At 43.7% G+C, this 21,573-nt stretch overlaps 1 protein-coding gene across 6 annotated transcripts in view; it reads left to right on the forward strand.

Moving 5' to 3' along the window:
* pnpla6 (patatin-like phospholipase domain containing 6) overlaps positions 1 to 21,573 on the forward strand; it is a 29,624-nt gene that overhangs the window by 1,445 nt on the left and 6,606 nt on the right. For 3 of the 6 annotated variants that reach the window (XM_076727544.1, XM_076727545.1, XM_076727547.1), the window contains exons 2-30: positions 3,068 to 3,156; positions 5,139 to 5,192; positions 5,473 to 5,560; positions 5,670 to 5,752; positions 5,828 to 5,919; positions 6,041 to 6,181; positions 6,507 to 6,666; positions 7,120 to 7,200; positions 7,567 to 7,695; positions 7,873 to 7,953; positions 8,205 to 8,340; positions 8,555 to 8,629; positions 9,647 to 9,747; positions 10,091 to 10,270; positions 10,813 to 10,890; positions 11,094 to 11,299; positions 11,531 to 11,662; positions 11,842 to 11,965; positions 12,293 to 12,406; positions 12,482 to 12,557; positions 12,658 to 12,807; positions 12,952 to 13,015; positions 13,264 to 13,432; positions 13,564 to 13,746; positions 14,520 to 14,638; positions 14,937 to 15,093; positions 15,307 to 15,423; positions 15,566 to 15,635; positions 20,011 to 20,127. In XM_076727544.1, coding sequence (XP_076583659.1) covers positions 3,109 to 3,156; positions 5,139 to 5,192; positions 5,473 to 5,560; positions 5,670 to 5,752; positions 5,828 to 5,919; positions 6,041 to 6,181; positions 6,507 to 6,666; positions 7,120 to 7,200; positions 7,567 to 7,695; positions 7,873 to 7,953; positions 8,205 to 8,340; positions 8,555 to 8,629; positions 9,647 to 9,747; positions 10,091 to 10,270; positions 10,813 to 10,890; positions 11,094 to 11,299; positions 11,531 to 11,662; positions 11,842 to 11,965; positions 12,293 to 12,406; positions 12,482 to 12,557; positions 12,658 to 12,807; positions 12,952 to 13,015; positions 13,264 to 13,432; positions 13,564 to 13,746; positions 14,520 to 14,638; positions 14,937 to 15,093; positions 15,307 to 15,423; positions 15,566 to 15,635; positions 20,011 to 20,127 — 3,325 coding nt within the window. In that variant the 5' untranslated portion in view covers positions 3,068 to 3,108. Of the gene's footprint in view, positions 1 to 3,067; positions 3,157 to 5,138; positions 5,193 to 5,472; positions 5,561 to 5,669; positions 5,753 to 5,827; positions 5,920 to 6,040; positions 6,182 to 6,506; positions 6,667 to 7,119; positions 7,201 to 7,566; positions 7,696 to 7,872; positions 7,954 to 8,204; positions 8,341 to 8,554; positions 8,630 to 9,646; positions 9,748 to 10,090; positions 10,271 to 10,812; positions 10,891 to 11,093; positions 11,300 to 11,530; positions 11,663 to 11,841; positions 11,966 to 12,292; positions 12,407 to 12,481; positions 12,558 to 12,657; positions 12,808 to 12,951; positions 13,016 to 13,263; positions 13,433 to 13,563; positions 13,747 to 14,519; positions 14,639 to 14,936; positions 15,094 to 15,306; positions 15,424 to 15,565; positions 15,636 to 20,010; positions 20,309 to 21,573 lie in introns of those variants that run through there. The other 3 variants (XM_076727546.1, XM_076727548.1, XM_076727549.1) reach the window with 2 other exon arrangements.

Genomic DNA, 21,573 nt, shown 5'->3' on the forward strand with positions numbered 1-21,573 from the left:
CACGGAGGCACTGCTAGGAGGCTGGAGGTTGGTGACTGTCTCATCCATAGGGGATAGTCAGCCTGTGTTTTTCTTACAGTGCTGTTACAACACATGAGGCCATGCAGAGACAAGAGACAGTCTGAAGCAAAGTGTTACATGTAGCAACAAGTCTTGGTCAACGTTCTTACTGAGACTGATGAAAGTTTTGTTGCACAGCCTTCTTCTTAAGAGACGGAGTGATGTCTTACAGCACTGGGGACAAAAGCACAGTAACTGTCACGTCCCCAAATCAACAAGCTTGGCTCAATTGAAATATCCAAGTGCTGCCAAAATTTGCTAACATTTGCCGGTGCTGATTTCTCATGGTGAGAGACAGATCGGGTCAGAACAAGGTGTCAAACCCAGATTTCCATTCACTGACCTTAATGTTCGACATATAGCATAGCATGCAGCATTACGGGATCACCTGTATTTTAAGATTTATTCACAGTATGTTTAAAATGAAAGCCATCTTATTACAAAGGAATAAATATAAATGTTGACGGATTAAATGGTGTTTTAATAGACGCATATTTTAATGTTATTAATAGGTGCAGAATACAGAACAGACGGTATTAATGCTGAAGATTCTCACTTGAAAGATTATGATCTTGAAACTGCATGTCCCTGGCACCAGCATCCTGTTCTGTGGTTTGCTTGTGACTCACAGGGTTACTTCATGTAACATGACACTCCATCCTCAGCCTTTCACTGATTGAATTTCATCCACGCAGCAGTACAGCCGCCCTCTCCCAGCCGCTGATGTTATGGATTGAGCAGGAAGTACTTAAGACAAAAGATGCAGCTGATGCCAGATTGTGTTGTTACTTCATACGTAGGCTAGACAATAACTGGGACATTGCCGGTGCCATTGGCAGATGTGTTCAGCAAATTTTAGCAGTCAAAATCAGCACTGCATTGTTATGAATAACAGAACCCAGATTAGAGCAGAAACAGTTTGTCAGTTGATTAGCTAACTGACATTTCCAGACTGCTGAGATCTTGTGTAGACCAAATGATGAATCATTAGCTATAGCCAGTAATTTGCATCTTATTGATAGTGATAACAGATAATTTCTCCTGTATTTCTACTTTACAAATGACTGAAAGGATTGATCAATTATCAAAATAGTTAATTTAATTCAAACTGATTATTTTTCCATTGATTAATTGACTAAACGTTCGTTGCAGCCCATCCTCAGATCAGGATAAAAATAGAGAACATTTTGTCTTTGTTTTTTGTTGTAACACAATTCTGAATAGGTTCCATCACAGCGTATTGTCAAACTAAAAGCCAGTTTGGTAATGGCCTATTTTTAGTCTATACTATGATTATGATAATCTCTTTTCTCTAATGGTCCTCTAGTTTTGGCTATTAGCCATGAGGCGCTTGCTTGATTAAAGGCTTCTTCATGCAACTGCTGTAGCCTACTTTGTATGCCCCGAGGAAGCATAGAGCCTGTGTTGTTCGCCAGCTTGTTTTCCCCCCAGCCTCACTTTCTGCTGGAGTCCTCAGAGTAGGAAATCTGTGGACCCCAGCGAGCTAAGCTAGCTGTTTATTTGTCCACAGACAGTGAATGAAGCTTGTTGTCCCAGCTACTGCACATACGCCTGTGTCAGCTGAATCAGTCTGCACTGGCAGATGTGGGCAGGGAGGTGGTATGTAGCCGGCCTGGGTGAACTTTAGGAATTATTGCTTCAGTGCTGTAGCTCAGTGACCAGTGTCAAAGAATCCTGGTTATTCTGGCCGACTTCTAGTAAAAGTGCATGGTTGTATGATTGTAAAAAGGGACCACCCGAGTAGGTAATATTACAGTATGTAGAAGCATCGGTTTCTTTGTAGTGGCAGTGAAGGAAAGCAAGTGAAATTTGGTTGTGAAGTAAATTAAACAAAATAAAAACTGCTGTATTCTCTTAGTGTATCAGGAGTCCATTTCTCAAAGGGACATGCCGTGTAGGAACGTTCAAAAACAAAACATCCTGGTTCTCTGCAGCCTTCCTCATAGACACCGCCGGTGAAAACCTCTCCATCGCTGCTGCAATCAATGAAAGAAAATGTATGGAAAAACTACACCCACAAACTCTTATTTTGTTATTCTGCTACCTTAAATAGTCTCCCAAAATCCCCAATAGAAGTGGTAGCAAGTAACTGGGACAGTAAGAAGATCATCTCATTGGGAGGTGAATGGAGAATGATGGGATGGGTGGATAAAAAAGAGGGGAAGGGGTTACCATCTGGATAGGGTTTTATCTGTTATCTAGATGGCCTGCTGTGTTTGTGTGTGTGACAGACAAAGCCTGACCCAGAGTCCTCTGCAGTGTGCTGCTCTAGGATCATTCAATAATTTGATCCTTCTCTGATCATAGTGCCCAGAAAAAGTGATTTTTAAGGAGATATTAAGTATCTGTCCCAAGGCAGGACGGCGTGTTAACCGCTTCATATTTCCTCTCTCATTTAGCCGCCTTTTCTGGTTTCTCCTCACCGGTTCTGCAGTAGCTTGGAGCAAATAAGTGTTTAAGTGTGCATAACAGTAACAATAAGATATTTTCTTGATAGGAGTAAAAGCTGTCCGGAGGTAATTTTATAGGTCACAGGAAATTAAAAAGACTTTGACAGCCAGACGTTAGGCAGCAGCCGCAATAAAACCCTGCTGAGTCTCGATGTGTGAGCACATGTTTGGTATTGTTGAGTAATTAAGGTGGTATCTTTCCATGGATGCATCTGAAAAGCCAGGAAGAAGATTAGAAGTTATCTATGTGTTTGTGCACGAGTGAACATGGGCATGTTTTCCCCTTTGATAGACCTCTTTCACAGCGAACATTTTGAATTGTCATTGTAGGAAAACCACAGGTGTTACTAATAATATTAGCAATGGCTCCTTTCTGTTTAAGTGTGTGACAGTGAGCCTGCAAGCAGAGTACCCGGAAATGGAACTCAGCCATCATTGATTTTCATATTCACACCTGTGCTTTTCCTACTGCGACCTGTTAAATTGTCTTCCATGAAAGAGTCCTGTTGAGTTTGCATGTCTGTGCTTATTTCCAGTGGCCGTTGATGGACCATCCCTATGAAGAAACAGGGTTACAATGGGACAGAGTACCTCGGAACAAGAGGTCGAAGGACACAACCCTGAGGTTGGTTTGTTCACTGTATTCATTAAACGGTGAAGCCCAATGTGTGCTCCCAAATTTCATCCTTTTAAAAGAGGCAAGAGTAGCTTGCCTTAGACACACAGAAAGACTGTCACACATGAAAAAGAGAAGAACCAATTAGCTGCACAAAACACAATAGCAGCTCATAATAGCAAACCATACTGACTTACTGACTAACAACAAACTCAACATGCCCTCCGGCCAACATAAATGTGGCTGGTCTTTCCCAGCTGAAGATGACAGTTCACAGCATTCACAGGCCATAAAATTCCCACAGTGAAGCAGCCTTCCCCAAGTCATCTGGGATGTTGAGCTCCCCTTTGAAATAAAGTTTTTGCATTACTTGTCTCTATTGCTGACCGTTAGTTCAACAGTCAAATGCAGCGCACAGGCTATGCTTTGCATAACAGCAGCACCTGAAACATTGTTGATGACACTTGGCCTAAACTAAAGAGGACTGCAAGTTTCACTTTCAGTTTGTCACTTTACTGCAGCCATGACCATAACTCTGTAAATTCCACACATGTAAACTTTCCATGCACTCAACCATCTGTCAGCCCCTTTGTCAGTTTCCCCAGTGTCCACTTTAGGCCTTTTACTGCCAAACGACCCGTAGCTCCACACACAGTAATCAATAACCACTGATTATAGACATGTAGTCTCATTGGCAGTCAGCCAGAACACTAAAAACATACAGTGTTACTCTTGCTCTTACAATGCTGTATCTGACCGCTAGCTACCCAAACACACACACACACACACACACACGCACACAGTGAAACAAACAAGCTCCTCATGGCCACAGGATCTTTCCATTCCCTGCACTCACAGTCTTGTTTTGATGAGTAAATAATTGATTAGTTTAGGTTACTGAACTTAAGTCTTTTTAGTGAAGCTCATTGCTTTCAGTCAGGATATGTTCTCTGTTTAGCTGCTTAGTTTGGGAAGGCAATGCACATGATTAGAAACAAGCCATTACATGTTTGTTCTTATTTTTTCGTCTGATCTTTTCTGGCTGGGTTTCTGTCATGATCAGTTGCGTTTTGTGTCTCTCTGCCTCACCCAGACTCCAGCTCCATCGCTTTTCATTATATCTTGTTGTGAGCCCATGGGCCTTGTCCTTCTGCAGAGAAGCGACATCCTCTCATGGCAGCAGAAGGCCGTATTATTTCCTATTCAGAGCCAGTCTGGACACCCCCAGCTACTGGATCAGTTAGGAATCAGGGGAGCTCTGGGCCTGAGATTCAGCACAGGTCATCGTGTAGAGTGACCTGCAGACTGTGACCTGGACTCTAGACAGTCAGAGCCTGATAAGATTTTATTGTCTGAACGTGTTTGTTTTTTCTGGGTCAGTTTGCTCCTGCTAACATGAGGAAATAATCAAATTTAGTGCTATCTGCTTTTTCTGGATATATTGCAGCAGAACAAACGAGTTTATCTTGGCCACAGGATCTGTACACTCCCTGCAGTTACAGTTACAGATACATTAATGGAACAACTTCACTCATCTGTTCCAGCCCTGCCTTACAGTGTGCTAGTTTGTAGCCCGTGAACCCAACATCGTCACATCTGGAATCCTCAGTTTGTACAGCAGGAGCAGAGCAGGGAAGCTCAGAGCGGTGCCCCGGAGTAAAACGTGGATGTGAAGTGTTTAGAGATATTGTTACACATGTAAGGGCAAGTGTGGACGAAGTCAGATAAGATGTTACGTCTTCATTCCCTTGTCCTCTCATTTTCGCGGCTCTGATAATCAGACATTCCTGCCTCCAGGGCAAATCCCTTATTCCCACATTCCATTACACTTCAGTGGAACTGAAGCCTTCAGGCCCAGACTCAGTGTTTCAGCCTCACTGTACCGTGGGAGGTAGCAGCCAGCGGTCATGCTACTGAGCATCCTGCTGCCTGGAGAGGTTTGAGTTGTTTGTTTGGATGAATAATTTGTCTGTATTTTTCTGTTACATTAGGACGGGTTTAATAATCTCAAGACATTTGTGGAGGAGGAACTACAGACGAGCATGGTGAGTTTCTCTGAAAAACTTTGACCTTTTGCCATTGCATTCATTCGCTTGCTGTCGGGTCACCCCTGAAGGGAGTCGTGTTGCTACCATGCATGTTTCACCAGAGGAAGAGCAAGTCAGAAAGTACTTTTTGGCTAAATAATATGTAGAAAGCATAAGTATGTAGATGAAATAATGAAGTGCTTTTAATCTGTTAAAAAAATATTTAACTTTAGTGCTGCAGCCAGTACAAGCCATTACGCAGACCAACTCTCGTCCTCTTTTGCTCTTTTCTCTTCAGATGGTGGGGATGGTGATTGGTGCGGGCATCGCCATAGTCCTCATCGCCATCCTCATCTTCTTCATCTTGCGGAGGATCCAGCTTCGAAGTGAGTGATCCCTTTCTCACCAATGCACTGAGAGCACGTCATGATAGTCATGAAAAATGAGATCTTGTATGTATTTCTGTGGTACCTTGTCATTTCTTCTTCTTCACAGACCTAGAAGCTCAGGAGGCACCCAAATACCGCTTCCGCAAGAGGGACAAAGTCATGTTCTACGGACGTAAAATCATGCGTAAAGTGAGTGTGTGGCTGACAGAAAATACCAATATTTCATCATGACCTGGCTCTGACTTAAACTCTGTTTGCTCTCAGGTTTCGCAGTCTACCTCTTCCCTGGTGGGTACATCCTCGTCCTCTCGGCCACGCCTAAAGAAGAAGCAGAAGATGCTCAACATTGCCAAAAAGTACAGCCGAAAGCTCACTCTCACCAACGATGAAACTGCTATTCCTGTCACGACCAGTTCACTCTCAGTGGTTCACACTCTTCACCTCATCCCCCTGTCTCTCTGTCTCTCTGTTGTGCAGGATCCTGCGCTTTAAGAAGGAAGTGCCCACCCTGCAGGCCAAGGAGCCCCCTCCCTCAGTGCTAGAGGCGGATCTCACTGAATTTGATGTGGCCAACTCCCACCTCCCCTCTGAGGTGCTCTACATGCTCAAAAACGTCCGGTAGGTTGGTCCTGTTTGTCACGTCTGTGTCGTGTTATTATGTGCCTACATGAAACAGAGTTGATTTGCATGATTCACAGGCACCTCCTGTGAAACACGAGCATCACTCTGACAGACATGCCTTTTGTGTGGTTCTGTTGTGAAGCAGTTGCCTAGCAAACTCTGCTCATAAAGTTCAGTTAATAGCGTTCCACACAACTGAACCCAGATTTAAAAAAAAACAACACACATTTTTGAGTATATAAGCCCAGGACAGATTCATACCTGTGTACACCTGTTTACGTGTGCACAAACCTCCTAACCTCTGTGTTGTCCTTCCCTGCAGTGTGCTGGGTCACTTTGAGAAGCCCCTCTTCCTGGAGCTGTGCAAGCACATGGTGTTCGTGCAGTTCCAACAAGGGGAGTACGTCTTCAGGCCAGGCCAGCCTGACAGCAGCATCTACGTGGTTCAGGATGGAAAACTAGAATTGTGCCTTACTGGAGCGGTGAGCATGCCCATTCATCCTGATTACCTGTGAACTCCACGCATGTAACCGTTGCTTTTGTGTTTGAGATTTATATGTTTGAAAGTGTTCAACAGCAAAAACTTACAGGAGAAAATCTACTTAGGAGCTTAACCATGGGAGTTCTGGCTTTAACAGCACATTAGCATCTATTAACATTTGATTTAGATAATCTCATTAGGGAACTGGGGGAATATGGCCGTTAGCAGAGGCTGCTGTCTTAATGACTATAATAATGATCCCACAGTATCCTACAGCCAGTTTCAGTGGCATTGAACAAGTCTTAAATGAGATATTTGCTCTGTGAGAGATTTCAATCCAGCTGCCATCTCCCTTGGTAAAACTGAGTGTAGCTCTGCAAGTTCTTAGAAAAATGTATGAGCCTGACTTGATTTATGTGAACACAGATATTCATGTCTTACTTCCATCTTCCAGGATGGCAAAGAAAGTGTGGTGAAGGAGGTTTACCCAGGAGACAGTGTCCACAGCCTCCTCAGCATCCTGGATGTCATCACAGTAGGTCACACCTGTACACACACAGACTTCCCCAATACACATGTACACAAAATGCAAACTGAATGAGACGCAGCGCCGGATGTGAGTGTGTTGGACCCCACCCACTTCCTTACACACGGCTTCTCCATTGATCTTTAATTGTAATTCAGTGAAAGTCCAGTTTAAACTGAAAGGAATCAGTATGATTCCAGTGTTTATCTGAAATGAATGGGGTTAGAATAACAGCTGTTCAGATTTCCTCATTTGAGATTAAAGACTAAAAAACAACATCGCCACAAGAATTGTCTTGAAGAAGCGACCTCCCACATTAGAGCTTCTTAACATGTGAGCATTTTGTGAAGTATTCTGTGGGATGTTTGTGTGCAGGGCCACCAAAAGCCTTACAGAACGGTGTCGGCACGGGCTGCAGAGGTTTCCACTGTTCTCCGTTTGCCTGTAGAAGCCTTCCTCTCTATATTTGAGAAGTACCCCGAGAGCCTGGTGCGGGTAGTACAGGTGAGTTGGCTGTGTAATGTGGTTGACTTTAGACATACACGTACATGTATGTATTTTATGGGTTCTGTTTAGCTCTGCTGTACAGTTTTATGAATGCATGCGCTCATAAACCCGAGGCCGTTTGATAAAGTCACCTGTGATGTGTCGAGTGACTCATTTCCTGTTGTGTCTCTTCAGATTATCATGGTTCGTCTCCAAAGAGTAACAGTCTTAGCCCTGCACAACTATCTGGGACTCACCAATGAGCTCTTCAGCCATGTGAGTTTATCACACACGCTCACACACCACACACAGCTTCCCAGACTGTCCCATGCAAACATCTGTGGATGATGTGGTTTGGCATTTATAGGGAATTCTGCATCATTAGCTCAGTGCACATATTGTTTTGATTATGATTTGAGTCACTAAATGTTAATATTGTCTCTCTCTTTCGGCTCTCCCCCCATCACACACGCACTGACAAATGAACATATGCAACATATCACATATCACTCGCACTTGTCCTACAGGAAATGCAGCCTTCGCGTCTGCCTCCTCCGTCTCCCCACCCGACTCGCACCAGTCCCATCCGCCATGGCAAACGCTTCGGCAGCCTGACGGTGCCAGAGGAGCACCGGGAAGCTGCCATTAAGGGTGAAACTGCAGGTACAGAGAACAAATTTAAAAGGCTGTAATAGTATGATTGAATGCTGTGTGTGCACAATTAACTCTGTGAAATATAGCTGAAGTCACTCTGAGAGGCGGAGAAAATTAATCTTTATTATGTGTTTATTGGTTTCTGCCTCGACTCTCCATCTTCCTCCAATTTTGTGTTTGGTTGTTTGTTAAATTCTGAATCTGTGGTTTCCTGTATGTGCAGGAGGGGAACAGGGGAAGGATGGAGCAACAGTGCCAACACTTAGCAGGACCATCTCCATGCCCGTGGACATTGCTGGTGAGGGATAAAGTTTTCTTTAGAATAAAAGAAACAGGACGTGTTCCTACTTGTGTTCTACTTTGACAAAGCACTTAAGTAGAAACGTTACTGACATGCCTGAAGAAAAAAAGATGGAGAGAGTGGAAAGATTCTTCGTTGAATTATCTGACCCTATCACCACAGAAGGATTAGGTACACGTGTCCTAAAACCAGCCCGCTCAGCTGTTGTCACACTTCGCTGTGGTCATACCTGTCAACATTACACTGCACGCACATGGTCTTTGGGCCTGTCTACACCCGTCACATTCAAAGTATTTTATTCAAGCTGTTGACACCATAATTGTTTTTTTTCTTTTGAACATTTATGAACAGTTACTCACTGTAGCTATGTGACAAGACAAGTCCTTGCTCTGTAGTTAGAAAGGCAAACAACGCTATCTCAACCATCTGCACGTAAGGGCATGTTCGCACAGAGAGATTTATGGCTATGACAACCCAGATGTTGACACGTGATAGCCAGCAGTGAAGTCATGCTTAGAAAGCCTGGCATGGCAGAATGACGTGAGGGCAAACTGCAGTTGCTTTCTTCTGCTCACTGATATCTTTATGAGAATAAAAGCAGACAGGGTGATCATGCTAACCTTGGCTGAGGTTATAGAGATTTGAGCCTCGTTTACACTCTTAAAAAAATGAACACAGCTGTGTCTCAAAAAGGCTCACAGGATAACCCCCCCCCCCTTTCTCAGACTCATCTTCACACTTTAGTTGTAGTTTCAGATGGAATCTTGGGGATCCAACATGTCAGTTTTTTCTGGTTTCTGAAAATCGCAGATTATAGGGTGATGATTTTTTTTTAAATTTTTTTTAAATCACTCTACACATTTAGCCTCTTGTCCTGTTTGGACTGTTAGCATATGCTAAGCTTTTCATTTGTTCTGCTAAAACACAATAATGACTCAAAGTTAAGATGCATGTTTTTCACCCTAACAAAAAGCTGCATGTTGATGGAAGACTGTCTGCATTTTGTCTGTGCAGGTATACAGAAAAGTCTGAGATCAGACTTTGACATGGCGTACGAAAGAGGACGGATCTCTGTGTCTGCAGAGGATGGCAACACTCCTCCTACTTTTACTCGGGTCAGTACACTGCAGACTCTTAAGAGACATAAGATAAGGTTTAATAGCAATAAAATTGAGTAATTGCGCCAGCAGCTGCAGTAGTGTTTGAGAACAAAGAAGTTCACCCCAGAGCACGAATAACAAGAAAGTGATCGACGCTCTAAAATATTTGTAAATGTGATTTTTAGTGTTCAGTACGTCAAAAACACAGCTATGTATTTAATATTAGTTGACACATCATCTTACCATGACAATTCATAGCTTTTTGTAGGAACATACTGTAATGTCAATTTGAAACAGGAGGAAATCCCCTTTCAGATTGAGCCTCATCGAACACTTTATTGTATGTGTGTCATTACAGTCTGTATCCCAGGACCAGCGGGAGAGGAGGGTGACAGTGGATGAGGTTCCCTCAGGGATCTATCTGTATCCAGAAGAAGAGTCAGGAGTGGACAATATTTTCACACCTGTAACCAGTCGATCGAGCATGGCACTGTTTGAAGAGGCCCAGAAAGAGGTCCTCAAACTCATGAGGATTGAGGTGATTGACTTTAAAAATTATAATTGCAAATGGCAGCAAGATCTTTTTTAGGCATCATTTACAGCCATTTACATTTACTCACCATTCCTCAGTTTGAAGCCACAGAAGACAGCCATTCCTGTGTGTTTGCTAATATATAAGAAAAAAAGTGGTAACAGAATATGTTGGCTAAGTAATCTTAAAAAAATGAACAGTTCAGCTGAAGTGGATACTAGTCACTGTAACGTATTGTATTGATCATTTAGAAAGTTTCATAGATTTAAACATTCAGCCTTTCTGTCGAATTCTAATCCAGATTTTAGCCTGACGCCAAATCTGGTAGAAAGTTGTCCACATGCCTTTGATGCAGTATGTGGTAAACCCTCTCTGTGTGCCTCTGCGTCAGTATTGCTAGCCTTAATATTTCAAACATCACGTTGGTGTAACTACATGTAAGCTGATGAAGACAGTTCATCCACATTGCTCCTCCACTGTGACTCACTCTTTTATCGCTGCTTGACTGAGCTTTTGGACTTCTCCTCTGTCTTTCTACTTAAAACCAGGACCCATCCTTGTTAAATGGGAGAGTGACTCTGCATCATGCAAAGGCTGGAGCCGTCTTAGCCAGACAAGGAGATCAGGTACTGAGCACAAGACACACTGGACCGCCTTTTTAAAAACCTGGAATGGACTGGTCCATTTGTCCTTAGCAAGTATTGTAATCAAATATAGTAAATAAGTAACTGAGTGACTGCAAGTAGAATTTGTCAGATAACACATTTAAGTTATGTTTCTTTTTCCCTTGTTTTGTTTTTTCTTTCTCTTCCTCTTTTCGCTCCTTTAGGACGTGAGTCTGCACTTTGTCCTGTCTGGTTGTCTGCACGTCTACCAGCGGATGATTAACAAGCAGGAGGCTGTCTGCTTGTTTGTGACCCACCCAGGGGAGATGGTGGGCCAGCTCGCTGTCCTCACTGGAGAGCCCCTCATCTTCACCGTCAAGGCCGTCAGAGACTGCACTTACCTCAAGATCTCAAAGTCGGATTTCTATGAGTGAGTCAACAGTCCACTTTCAGCAGGCATACAGCTCTGTCCAATTATATCTCCTACAGTGCAATTACACAGTCTGAATTTCAAATTAAGCTTTCTATACAGACATATTGATCTTCCATAATTATTGGAACCATTCACTTTTACTATAAAACACCTGCTTATGAACAATAGAAATACTGGATAGCAAGTGTTGCTCAAGTCTGTGCCTGTGCTGTATGCTGCCCCCTGCAGGATCATGAGGGAGCAGCCCAGTGTGGTGCTCAGTGCCGCTCACACGGTGGCCATCCGCATGTCTCCTTTTGTCCGGCAGATGGACTTTGCCATCGACTGGATGGCTGTGGAGGCTGGCAGAGCCCTGTACAGGTATTCTACTTCAGCTTTTTCTTTGTTAAACATGCAGGCAAATATTTTCCCTCTTTGTGCAAACTGTACTCGGCCGTTGCCTTGTGTTAACGTCACATCCTTGTTCATTTACTCTGTCATTTACAGTTTATGTGCAATGACAGCTGTAATATTTGTGTTTTTCCTCTTCACATCTACAGACAGGACGACCAGTCAGACTGCACCTACATTGTTCTGAATGGACGTCTGCGTTCAGTCATACGCAAGGCCAATGGCAAGAAAGAACTAGTTGGGGAATACGGCAGAGGAGACCTCATCGGAGTGGTGAGAACCAGACTCTGTCCTCCTCAGTTGCAGTTTCATTCTGCATGCATTTAAAGGAAATCCATGTGAAATCATGCAGGCTGAAAATGAGCAAGTTAAAAAGGGCTATTATGTTTAAGCCTTGATGAGCTGCAGTTGCAAGTTTTGCAGTGTGTTTGTTTCAAGCTTCTTGTAATGATGTGTGAGTGGATCTTACCACATCAGGACCCTTTTCATAAGATGTCTTTTCACACTAGATTTAAACAGACTTTCACATTTTTACAGAAATGTAAGTTTGAATATGTTTTTTATGTCTGAAACATCTCATGATCTTGCCTTCTTCTTTAGGTGGAGGCCTTAACCAGACAGCCAAGAGCCACCACCGTCCACGCTGTGAGAGACACTGAGCTGGTCAAACTGCCCGAGGGAACACTCAACAACATCAAGAGACGATACCCCCAGGTCAGTGACTTCGTCTTTATCCGGTTGTGCTCATGTGTACAGATGAAATGGTGCTGATGCTCGATGTCTGTTCAGGTGGTGACGAGACTGATCCACTTGTTAGGCCAGAAGATTCTGGGAAACCTGCAGCAGGGTCGCGGGCCCTTCTCAGGTAAGGTGATGATCGGGAGCCTTTCTTGTGCACATAAACACACTGATGCACTTAATGCACAGTATTCTCCATTTACACACTGTGTGATCCCGTCTTCCAGGCTCAGCCCTAAGCCTGCCCAGTATGACAACCAGTGCCGATGTCACTAACCCCGCCAGCAACCTCTCCACTGTGGCTGTCCTGCCTGTGTGTGATGAGGTGCCGATCAACGCGTTCAACCTGGAGCTCAGCCATGCCCTCAGTGCCATCGGTAGGCCCACACATTTTTTATTGTCCGCAGCAGCCCTTTGACAATCTGGGATTGCTGGATTTAGGTTTAGTTCCTGGTTATATCAGAAATCTACATTTTTTTTGTATTCACACATTTTACGCTGCCTCTGTCTGACACTTGCAGGGCCCACTCTGCTATTAACCAGTGACATTATCAGAGAGCGACTGGGTGCTTCTGCTTTGGACAGGTCAGTCTGACAATCTCAAAAACATCTCGTCATCTTTCATTTCCTCCTTCACTCTTTTTTTCCCCACTTTGGGTTTGTCTTTTTTCACTTTATTCTTCCTGTCATCATAGCCTGTTTTCTATTACATGTTTTTGTTCTGCCATGATGTTAATCCCTGTTGCTTTTCTTTCCTCTCAGTCACTGTCTGTTTCAGTGAATTAAAACCCTGTTTTGTATCCTCATCCCTGCTTTTCCTCTGTATCCATCAGTATCCATGAGTACCGTCTGTCTGGCTGGCTGGCCCAGCAGGAGGACATCAATCGGATTGTCCTGTACCAGACTGACAACAGCATGACGCCATGGACTCAGCGCTGTATCCGTCAGGCCGACTGCATCCTCATCGTTGGCCTGGGGGACCAGGAGCCCACCTTGGGAGAGGTATGTGTGTGCCCAGGAGGGGAAAGAGGAAGCGAGATGGGATTTCCAGTAACAAACAAATTGTTCAATTACAAATAGGTACATGTTCTCTCTTTATGTCTTTTCTAACTGTTGTTTCTCTTCCCCTCCAGTTGGAGCAGATGCTGGAGAACACAGCAGTTCGGGCTCTGAAGCAGCTGGTCCTCCTGCACAAAGAAGATGGGCCGGGTCCCTCCAGGACAGTCGAATGGCTCAACATGCGTAGCTGGTGCTCCGGGCATCTGCATCTCAAGTGTCCCCGCAGGGTCTTCTCCAGACGCAGCCCCAGCAAACTAGTATGATGCAAACTTTACTGTCATCTCTGTTTGTTTGTTTTTTTTTAATGCAATTTTTATTCTTCAATACATACATACGGTCAGTGATGTATTGATTTCCTGCCCCCACACCACCAACACACACACACCCAAGTACACCTCCTAAAGGAGAGGTGGCTTGGTCAGTGTTGTCTTTTATTGTATTTTTTTAGCATCACATAAGCTACTGAATGATCATAGAAATATTATAGGAGTACCACAGGCAGCAGCGTGTCCTTATGATCCTCATGCTCTTCCACAACTACACACTGCTACTTGTCACTTTGATCATGGAGGTCACACTCCTCTCTAGTGTTTACAGGCTACACTCTAGTACAGAAACGATTATTTATGGTGTACATACTTCAGGAAATATTATCGATCCAAGATGAAAATGACAGAAGAGGTAGACTGAGAGGGAAAAGGCACAATTACAAATCTGTCTCTTACTTCAGCACCACGGACAGCACCAGGGATTTATTAATACACCGCACAGTTGGGCTGCTGATATTTGAGAGCCATGGTCGGGACCATAGATCCTAACTTGCACAAACCTCAGATAAAAGTTCAATGAGTCAGGCAGACTAGACTGACATGTTCAACTAAACAGTCATGAAGTGATGGTCTGATAAATCAGTGGAGCTTCAGCATGAGAAATGTGCAGGAAGTGAACACTGGTCTTGAGTTGCTAAATATTAAATGTGAAAGTCAATGCCTTTACTGTATATTCATGTGTGTCGTCCGTGTTTGTGCAGAGGGAGGTTTACGAGAAGGTGTTTGAGAAAACTGCAGACAGGCACAGTGATTTCTCTCGGCTGGCCCGAGTCCTGACTGGAAACAGCATCGCCCTGGTGCTGGGAGGAGGAGGAGCCAGGTGAGCGGGCAGAGCCACAGCTGTCAGTGCACACGTGCAAAGAGCAGCTGTTTTGTAATATCAACAGTGGTGTCAACCCACCTGATGGGAATTTAATGGAAGATGTCAGCAGCCCGAAACTCCCTTTTGTAATGTCCAAATACACATAAGTCTATTAACCCAAAAATGTGTTTATTTCTTCTGTTTTAATGACAAAAATGTTCCCTTTCCTTCTGAGGAAACATCTCAAGTCATTCTTTACCACCACGTGCATCTTGAAGTTACGCAGTGTCGCTGACTGTTGTCTTCCCTTGTGCAGAGGCTGCTCTCATGTGGGTGTGATCAAAGCTATGGAGGAAGCAGGGATTCCTATTGACATAGTGGGAGGGACCTCAATCGGCTCATTCATTGGTGCACTGTATGCAGAGGAGAGGAGTGCTGTCAGAACCAAACAGAGAGCCAGAGAGTGGTCCAAGGTGCAGCACACATCAACTTTAAATCCATTATTCAGTCATTTCTGTCTTGCTCGTATGTCTAAGGTGGCATTTTTAAACATTGCTCTTAAAATGAAAAGAGTTTAATTTACCCAGCGGCCTTCAATTCATCTTTCTGTGTATAAGGGAATGCTTTGTACATGATGAGAAATAATAGACTTATGACCGACTCTTCTGTATTTTGTTGTTTGACAGGCAATGAACTCAGTATTTAAAACAGTCCTGGACCTGACCTATCCCATCACCTCCATGTTCTCTGGTTCTGCCTTTAACACCAGCATCTATAAAGTGTTCCAGGACAAGCAAGCTGAGGTGAGGGATTGTGGGTCACAAAATCTTTTGTCATGTTCACTGCAGCAAGTCTGCCAGAACACAAGTGAGTTATGTTTTCGAATCAGTCACAGGGAAAATAATAGTAAAGTTAATGACTCTGAAATACTCTGTGTGTCCCCAGGACCTGTGGCTGCCATACTTCAACGTCACCACTGACATCACAGCCTCAGCCATGCGTGTTCACCAGGATGGTAAGTGACAGCTGAGCTGACTGCAGGGGACAAAAGCTTTTAAAAGCTTTAGACGAGCTCAAGACTGTACTTTTCTGCATTACAGGACTTTCACAGCACTTTTTAGTACAGTACATAATTCCATAGCTGTAAATAAGCACACATAAGCGCAAACACACATAGACATACACAGGGAAGGGCATGAGTGATTGCTTAAGTCTGTCTCAACATTTAACACAACTCAATCAATAATACTGCTCTGAATGACAGAGAACTAATGTGTGAAATTGGCATCGTCATCATGTTTCAGAAGTATTTAAACAGTGAGTTATGCTTGCAGCAGTCAGTCAGAGGTGAAACGGCACATCAACTCAAGCTTTTGTGACCTAAGCGAATATACTGACATGTCTTTTCCCTGACTTGATTTCAGAAGTTAGTAGGCACAACCCGCAGGATACACAAAAATTTAAGTGGCTCATGCGTCATGTAGAGTGACTGGACTGCATGCCCTCAGGTTAATGGTTTAAGGTGGGTGTGCTCCAAACTAAATTGAAGTTGGTGTGTTCTCAGACTGCTGTTATTAATGACCATTATAGTTACTAATCTCTCGGTGTATCAGTTTAATAATAATAATAATAATAATAATAATAATAATAATAATTCATCAGTTTTATATAGCGCTTTTCTAAATACTCAAAGCCGCTTTACAATATAAGACAAACATTTAGTAGTTAGTTTAGTTTAGTCGTTTCGGTGCCAGCTGGAGGACCTTGCGAGTGGATGTTGAAAAGTTCCTCACAACAAGAAGGCGAAACGTGTTACAACCAGTAGAATTTAATGAGTATGTTAGGGAGTAAGTAAATGGGAATGCATTACAGCCATCAAAGTGTTCATCAAATATATTGCTTCATGTTCGTCACAAACCCACTATTTTGCCTCTGCAAACATGCCACTTTCAATCTGGTTTGGAGCAAGCCTCATGGCCAAGGGCTTAGAAGAGATTTCATTAAATATGTACAAAAGAAAACACCGTGCACATGTTTATATGCTTGTGTCTGTGTTAGCTGATATAAAGGCAAATGTGTTCTGTTTGACTTGCATAAAAATGCACCATCACTAACGTAAGCTGAAGTAGATTTGGCCTCAAAGGGCCCCCCCCCCACCAAACCCCACAAATCCAGTGTGTTGTCCAGCCATTTTCTATGCTGTGTAACGTTTTGGTATAATCACTGTAATACTACCTTACGATATCGTGCGTCAAATTGAGGCATTTTTAATTCCACTGTGAAGGCAGTGTTTTGAATTATTATAATTCAGGCTGATTGCTAGATTTGAGGGGTTTGCAGGTCTGAGTGCTGCAGGGAAACACTGAATGTTTGCATCTTGGCATGTGTATGAACTAATTGCTGGAGCAAAGTCTTTTCCCCTCTCTATTTCATTGTTCCCATCATCTGCCTCTCTTACTTTACCCTCCTTCCTTGCTTCCTTCCTTTCCACTATTTTACCATCTTCCCAACTGTTTCTAAATCTTCATTTTCTTTTCTGTCTCTATTCAACTTTTCTTCGTCATCCTTCTTAATGTCTTCTTTTCATACGCTGAATTTCTAATGCTGTAGCTTTTTCATTGTGTTCTTCTCCATCACATTTGTGTCTAAACGTCACAGATTACATGCAATATACTGTCTATATTTGTATATCCTTATGTCAGGTGTTTCTGTACATAGAGAGACATCACAGAGCTACCCACCTTTAGATTATGCCATAGACAAAATAACCTGTGTAGTCGCTGACCCCAAATTGCTTATCCCCCTCCCATGTCCATGTCAACATGTAGGATCCAGAACACTCCACCTTGCCTCCCTCCTTGCTCCTTAATGACATCCAGTGTTGCTTCTCTCACTCCATTCTGTGCGTTCTGTAGTTTTTTTCTCTTGTGCTTATGTCAAACATTGCTAGGGTGGTGCTATTCTGAATATATCACTTTGGATCCAGCCATTGGAAAAAATGAGTAATTGTATGCCCGTTTGATGGGTGTGAGGTTCACAGTGTCAAAGATTTGCATTACATCCTTTGGTTCTCTTTCATAGCATTTGTTTTGTGTCTCACTATGGAAATGCCTCCTGCGTGGCCTCATTAGAAACTCAAATAACACAATGCCAGCCATGATTGGCTGCAAATAGTGACATCTATGTCAGGAGGGGATGAGGCCCTCATCCTATATATTAGGTTGAAATAGCATCAGTCATTCAAAAACCTCTTCTCGCTCAAAACTGTGCTATTGGATGCTAAACTGTACACCAACTTGCAGGCGCTTTGTTCCTAGCTGTACAGTTGCATGCTAGTTCACAAGCAGTAGCAGTGTTTAACATATTCCCAGGCCTGCTAGCGTCTACAGCCCGAAAGCTAAAGATGACCAGGGCTGATAACGGACGCGAAGTCAGGAAAAGCCCAAAGCTTTGTTCCTGCTGCAACAAAATTTCCCCCATGTGTGCAGCATGTCCAGGCTTATCCCATGCTCAGGCTGCATTAACTTCCACCATAGAGTGTACACACTGTACTGCTTTCCGCCATAAGCTACTTTGCTGCCAGCTGGCCCAGACCAACTTGTTGGGTCCACATCCACTGATGCGTGAAGCAGCTGGACATTTCCAGTGACTTGGCCACTCTACCTGTCCCGAGCTGGGTGGAGGCGGACCCCCAGCTCCTGTTGTTCCTCCAGTTTTCAAAGAAATAATCCACTCTCATGCTTAAGACGAGTCTGCCAATTTCCTCCCAGAGGAAACTTAGAAAGAAAGTAGCTGTGAAAGTTGTTCCTCCTGATGAAACCAACAGCATTTGCTACTCAAGGTATTTTCTAGTATGTACGAGTGTGTGCATAAGTCTGTCATCCAGTCTGTCACTGAGCCCAAGGGTGTTTGTAAAATGCAAGACAGTAGTAGCCCCACTCAGGGAGGGGGATATTCGAGTGGCCACTTGCATCAATGACTGGTCAATAGCAGTGCGGATTTATTCAGGCAGCACCCGGGGGTTCAGACAGGGTGACCAGATACAGACAGATACACAAGGGTCTCCAGCCAGAGCGCGGTGGCATGCTGGCCCTCAACCCACGCGTTGGCTGGATTTTATAGGTTGGATGTTACGGCACCAACACATTCGGCCATTAGTGCTGGCTCTTCCCAGAACAGGCCTCCTTCCTGGTGAAATACCGGAGGGCTCAGTTGTCTTCTTTACAGGCATGTCTGGCAGTGCTGGAGTCTGTTATTTCTCCAACAGTGAGACATGAAATGAATGCTAAGAAAGAGAACTTAAAGTTATGAATATAACCCCCGGTTCTCTGATTAGCATGACTGAGTGTCTTACCAGACCACCCTCCCTGCTACATGACGCTACAACAGCCTAATATATAGGAAGAGGGTCCAGTCCTCTTGTGAGATAGGTGTCACTAATGATAGCCAATCAGGGCTGGCATAATGTTATTGAAGCTTCTAATGAGGTCACGCAGGAGTCGTTCCCATGGTGACACACTGGCTCATGCCTATCAGAGAACTGGGGTTATATCTATAACCTTGTGTTTTATCCAGTTAGAAAACCTACAGACATTTAGATCAGAAACTGAAATCGCAGACCTTTGCCTCTTTCCCTTTTGCAGTTTTCTCTTCATTCTACAGTTTGGAGAGTTTAGTTTAATGCCCAACAGCTTTTCTTGAAATGGTGGGCTCTATTACTGTCTTTCTCTCTCTCTCTTTTCTCTCCCTCTCTCTCTCTATTTCTCTCTCTGCTTCCACCCACCTTGCTTGTCGGAACAGACATCTAACAACGCTAATACTTTTTTTTTTATATATATATGGTCAGTGAACACATCAAACAAACCTTGCATCACTGTTTTTAGCTTGTGAAGCTACTTTACATACGTCCAGTGTCATTTATATCACATCCTGGTTTTAGTGATTCTTAGTTTTTATTGTGTTCTTTGGTTTCCTGACTTTCCTACAATTCCTTAATTAGCCTTTGAATAGTTTCATTTAATTGGCTGTACAGTTGTCCTAAAGTATGCTTTTATTGGCAGTTGGCCTCATATTAGAATTTGCTGTATTTGGTGAGAAACTGCAGTCATGAGTGCATAATTTTGTTGACATTGTATTCCCCTTCCTCTTTGTCTTGCTCCTGGCAGCTTCTTGCACTCTCCTTATCTATGTTGCGGGCATTTCTTTCTCTCTATTTCTTTCTCTCTCCCTCCTTATTCTTCTCTTTGTCAGTATTGTCCTCTCTCTCTCTCTCTCTCTCTCTCTCTCTCTCTCTCTCTCTCTCTCTCTTTCCCTCTCTCTTTTCCATCTGTGACATGGAGTCAGGTCCATATTTGATGTGTTCCTCCTTTTCCATCTCCATTTCCTGACAGGTTGCGTCTGGCGCTATGTTAGAGCCAGCGCCTCCTACACCCCCTATTTACCTCCCCTGTGCGACCCCAAGGATGGCCACTTGCTTGTGGATGGTTGCTATGTTAACAATGTCCCAGGTCAGATTTTAAACACCACCGCTCACCAAAACCTCCTCCCCCATCCCTAAGTCGACAATCAACCACTCGGCTACCCTCCTCCTCTTTCCCTCCCAAGTTCTCACTTAACTAACCCCACCCGGACCAGGTGGACACTGGGAGCCCATGGTTTGGAAGGAAAGGCTAAATCCACCATATGTCTGTGTTAGGGCTGATCCAATCAGGGCCTCATCTTTCACTAAATAACAGCCAGTAGGACATATTTCCTCCAGCTGGCTTTGTTTCACATGCACAGCACACTTTCTCCATTTGGCTTGGCGCCACCTCTGAGTATAACTTGACCTTGCTCAAGCTGACCCTGACTTTCTGATTAGATGTGAGGTTTTGCCCACGCATGTCTGGACATCTATGGATCATGAAGAGATGCATGATGGACTGCCTTTTTTCTGGCCCCTTATATTTGCTAAAATCTTCCCTTCTCTTTCATATCTATGAATTTATGGACGTGGCTTGTAAACACTGATGTCTTCATGCACCACTGCAGTTGCTTTTCTGTATCTATTTTTTACAAAAACAAAGTTCCTCACCTGAAGGTAGATCAGCAAGGCCAACGTAAATCAGACTTGAGGTTTGGAATTAGCTGGATTTTCAGTGTGAGATCCGGTAAAACAGACCAGACAGTACTACATTAAAAGAAAGTTAATAGTGATGAAAGTGACTCTTCTGCCTCACCAGAGATAGAGTAGTGAACGGCTGCAACCATGTCAACATTGCATCTGTCTATTGTTGTGGATCACTATGTGTTTCAGTGGGCCTAAACGTGTCTGTCCTTTGGACTGAACCGCAGCTTGTTTCCCATGAGGAGGTTCATGTGAAATTGCTTGTGTTTCATTCATCACATCTACTGACAGGAACATGTTCAGTCTCTCCTGCACAGCACCTGTCCTCTCCCCTGGCTTTGCTTGCTTCTATGTGCACGCCAGTGACACCATGAGCCAGTCTATATATTTCTCATGAATATATATTGGTGGCATGTATTACCTTTTTTTTTCCCTCTATTTGTTTTGAATTATTCAAGAATATGTGTTCTGGATCCTGCTGTTGCCCAAAGTAGCTCCTGTACAAACTGAATAAAGCCCTTAAGTTGAAATAAATCTCCAGCAAGCAAATGGAAAGCTGTAGGTGGTAGTAGTCCCTCTAAAATCAGATTTCAGTAAGTAATTCTGCCTCCATGCACAGTTGCACCCCTCGCTTTTCTCTGTGGTGCTCCTATCCTTCCAACCCATGCAGCACCCGGCCTGCTCCTGCCCCCTGCTGGCACTGAGCATAACTGAAAGACTGGGCAGGCTGGGTGCTTCCCTGCCATGTTCACAGTGAAGGATCTCCAAACATTGTCACATCTGCCACTGCTCCTTCTCGGACATGTAGAAAGTTTAAGTAGGTTCATTGCAATATTTTCACCTTCTT

Source organism: Chaetodon auriga, chromosome 4 (genome assembly GCF_051107435.1).
Source record: "Chaetodon auriga isolate fChaAug3 chromosome 4, fChaAug3.hap1, whole genome shotgun sequence".
Classification (NCBI taxonomy): domain Eukaryota; kingdom Metazoa; phylum Chordata; class Actinopteri; order Chaetodontiformes; family Chaetodontidae; genus Chaetodon; species Chaetodon auriga.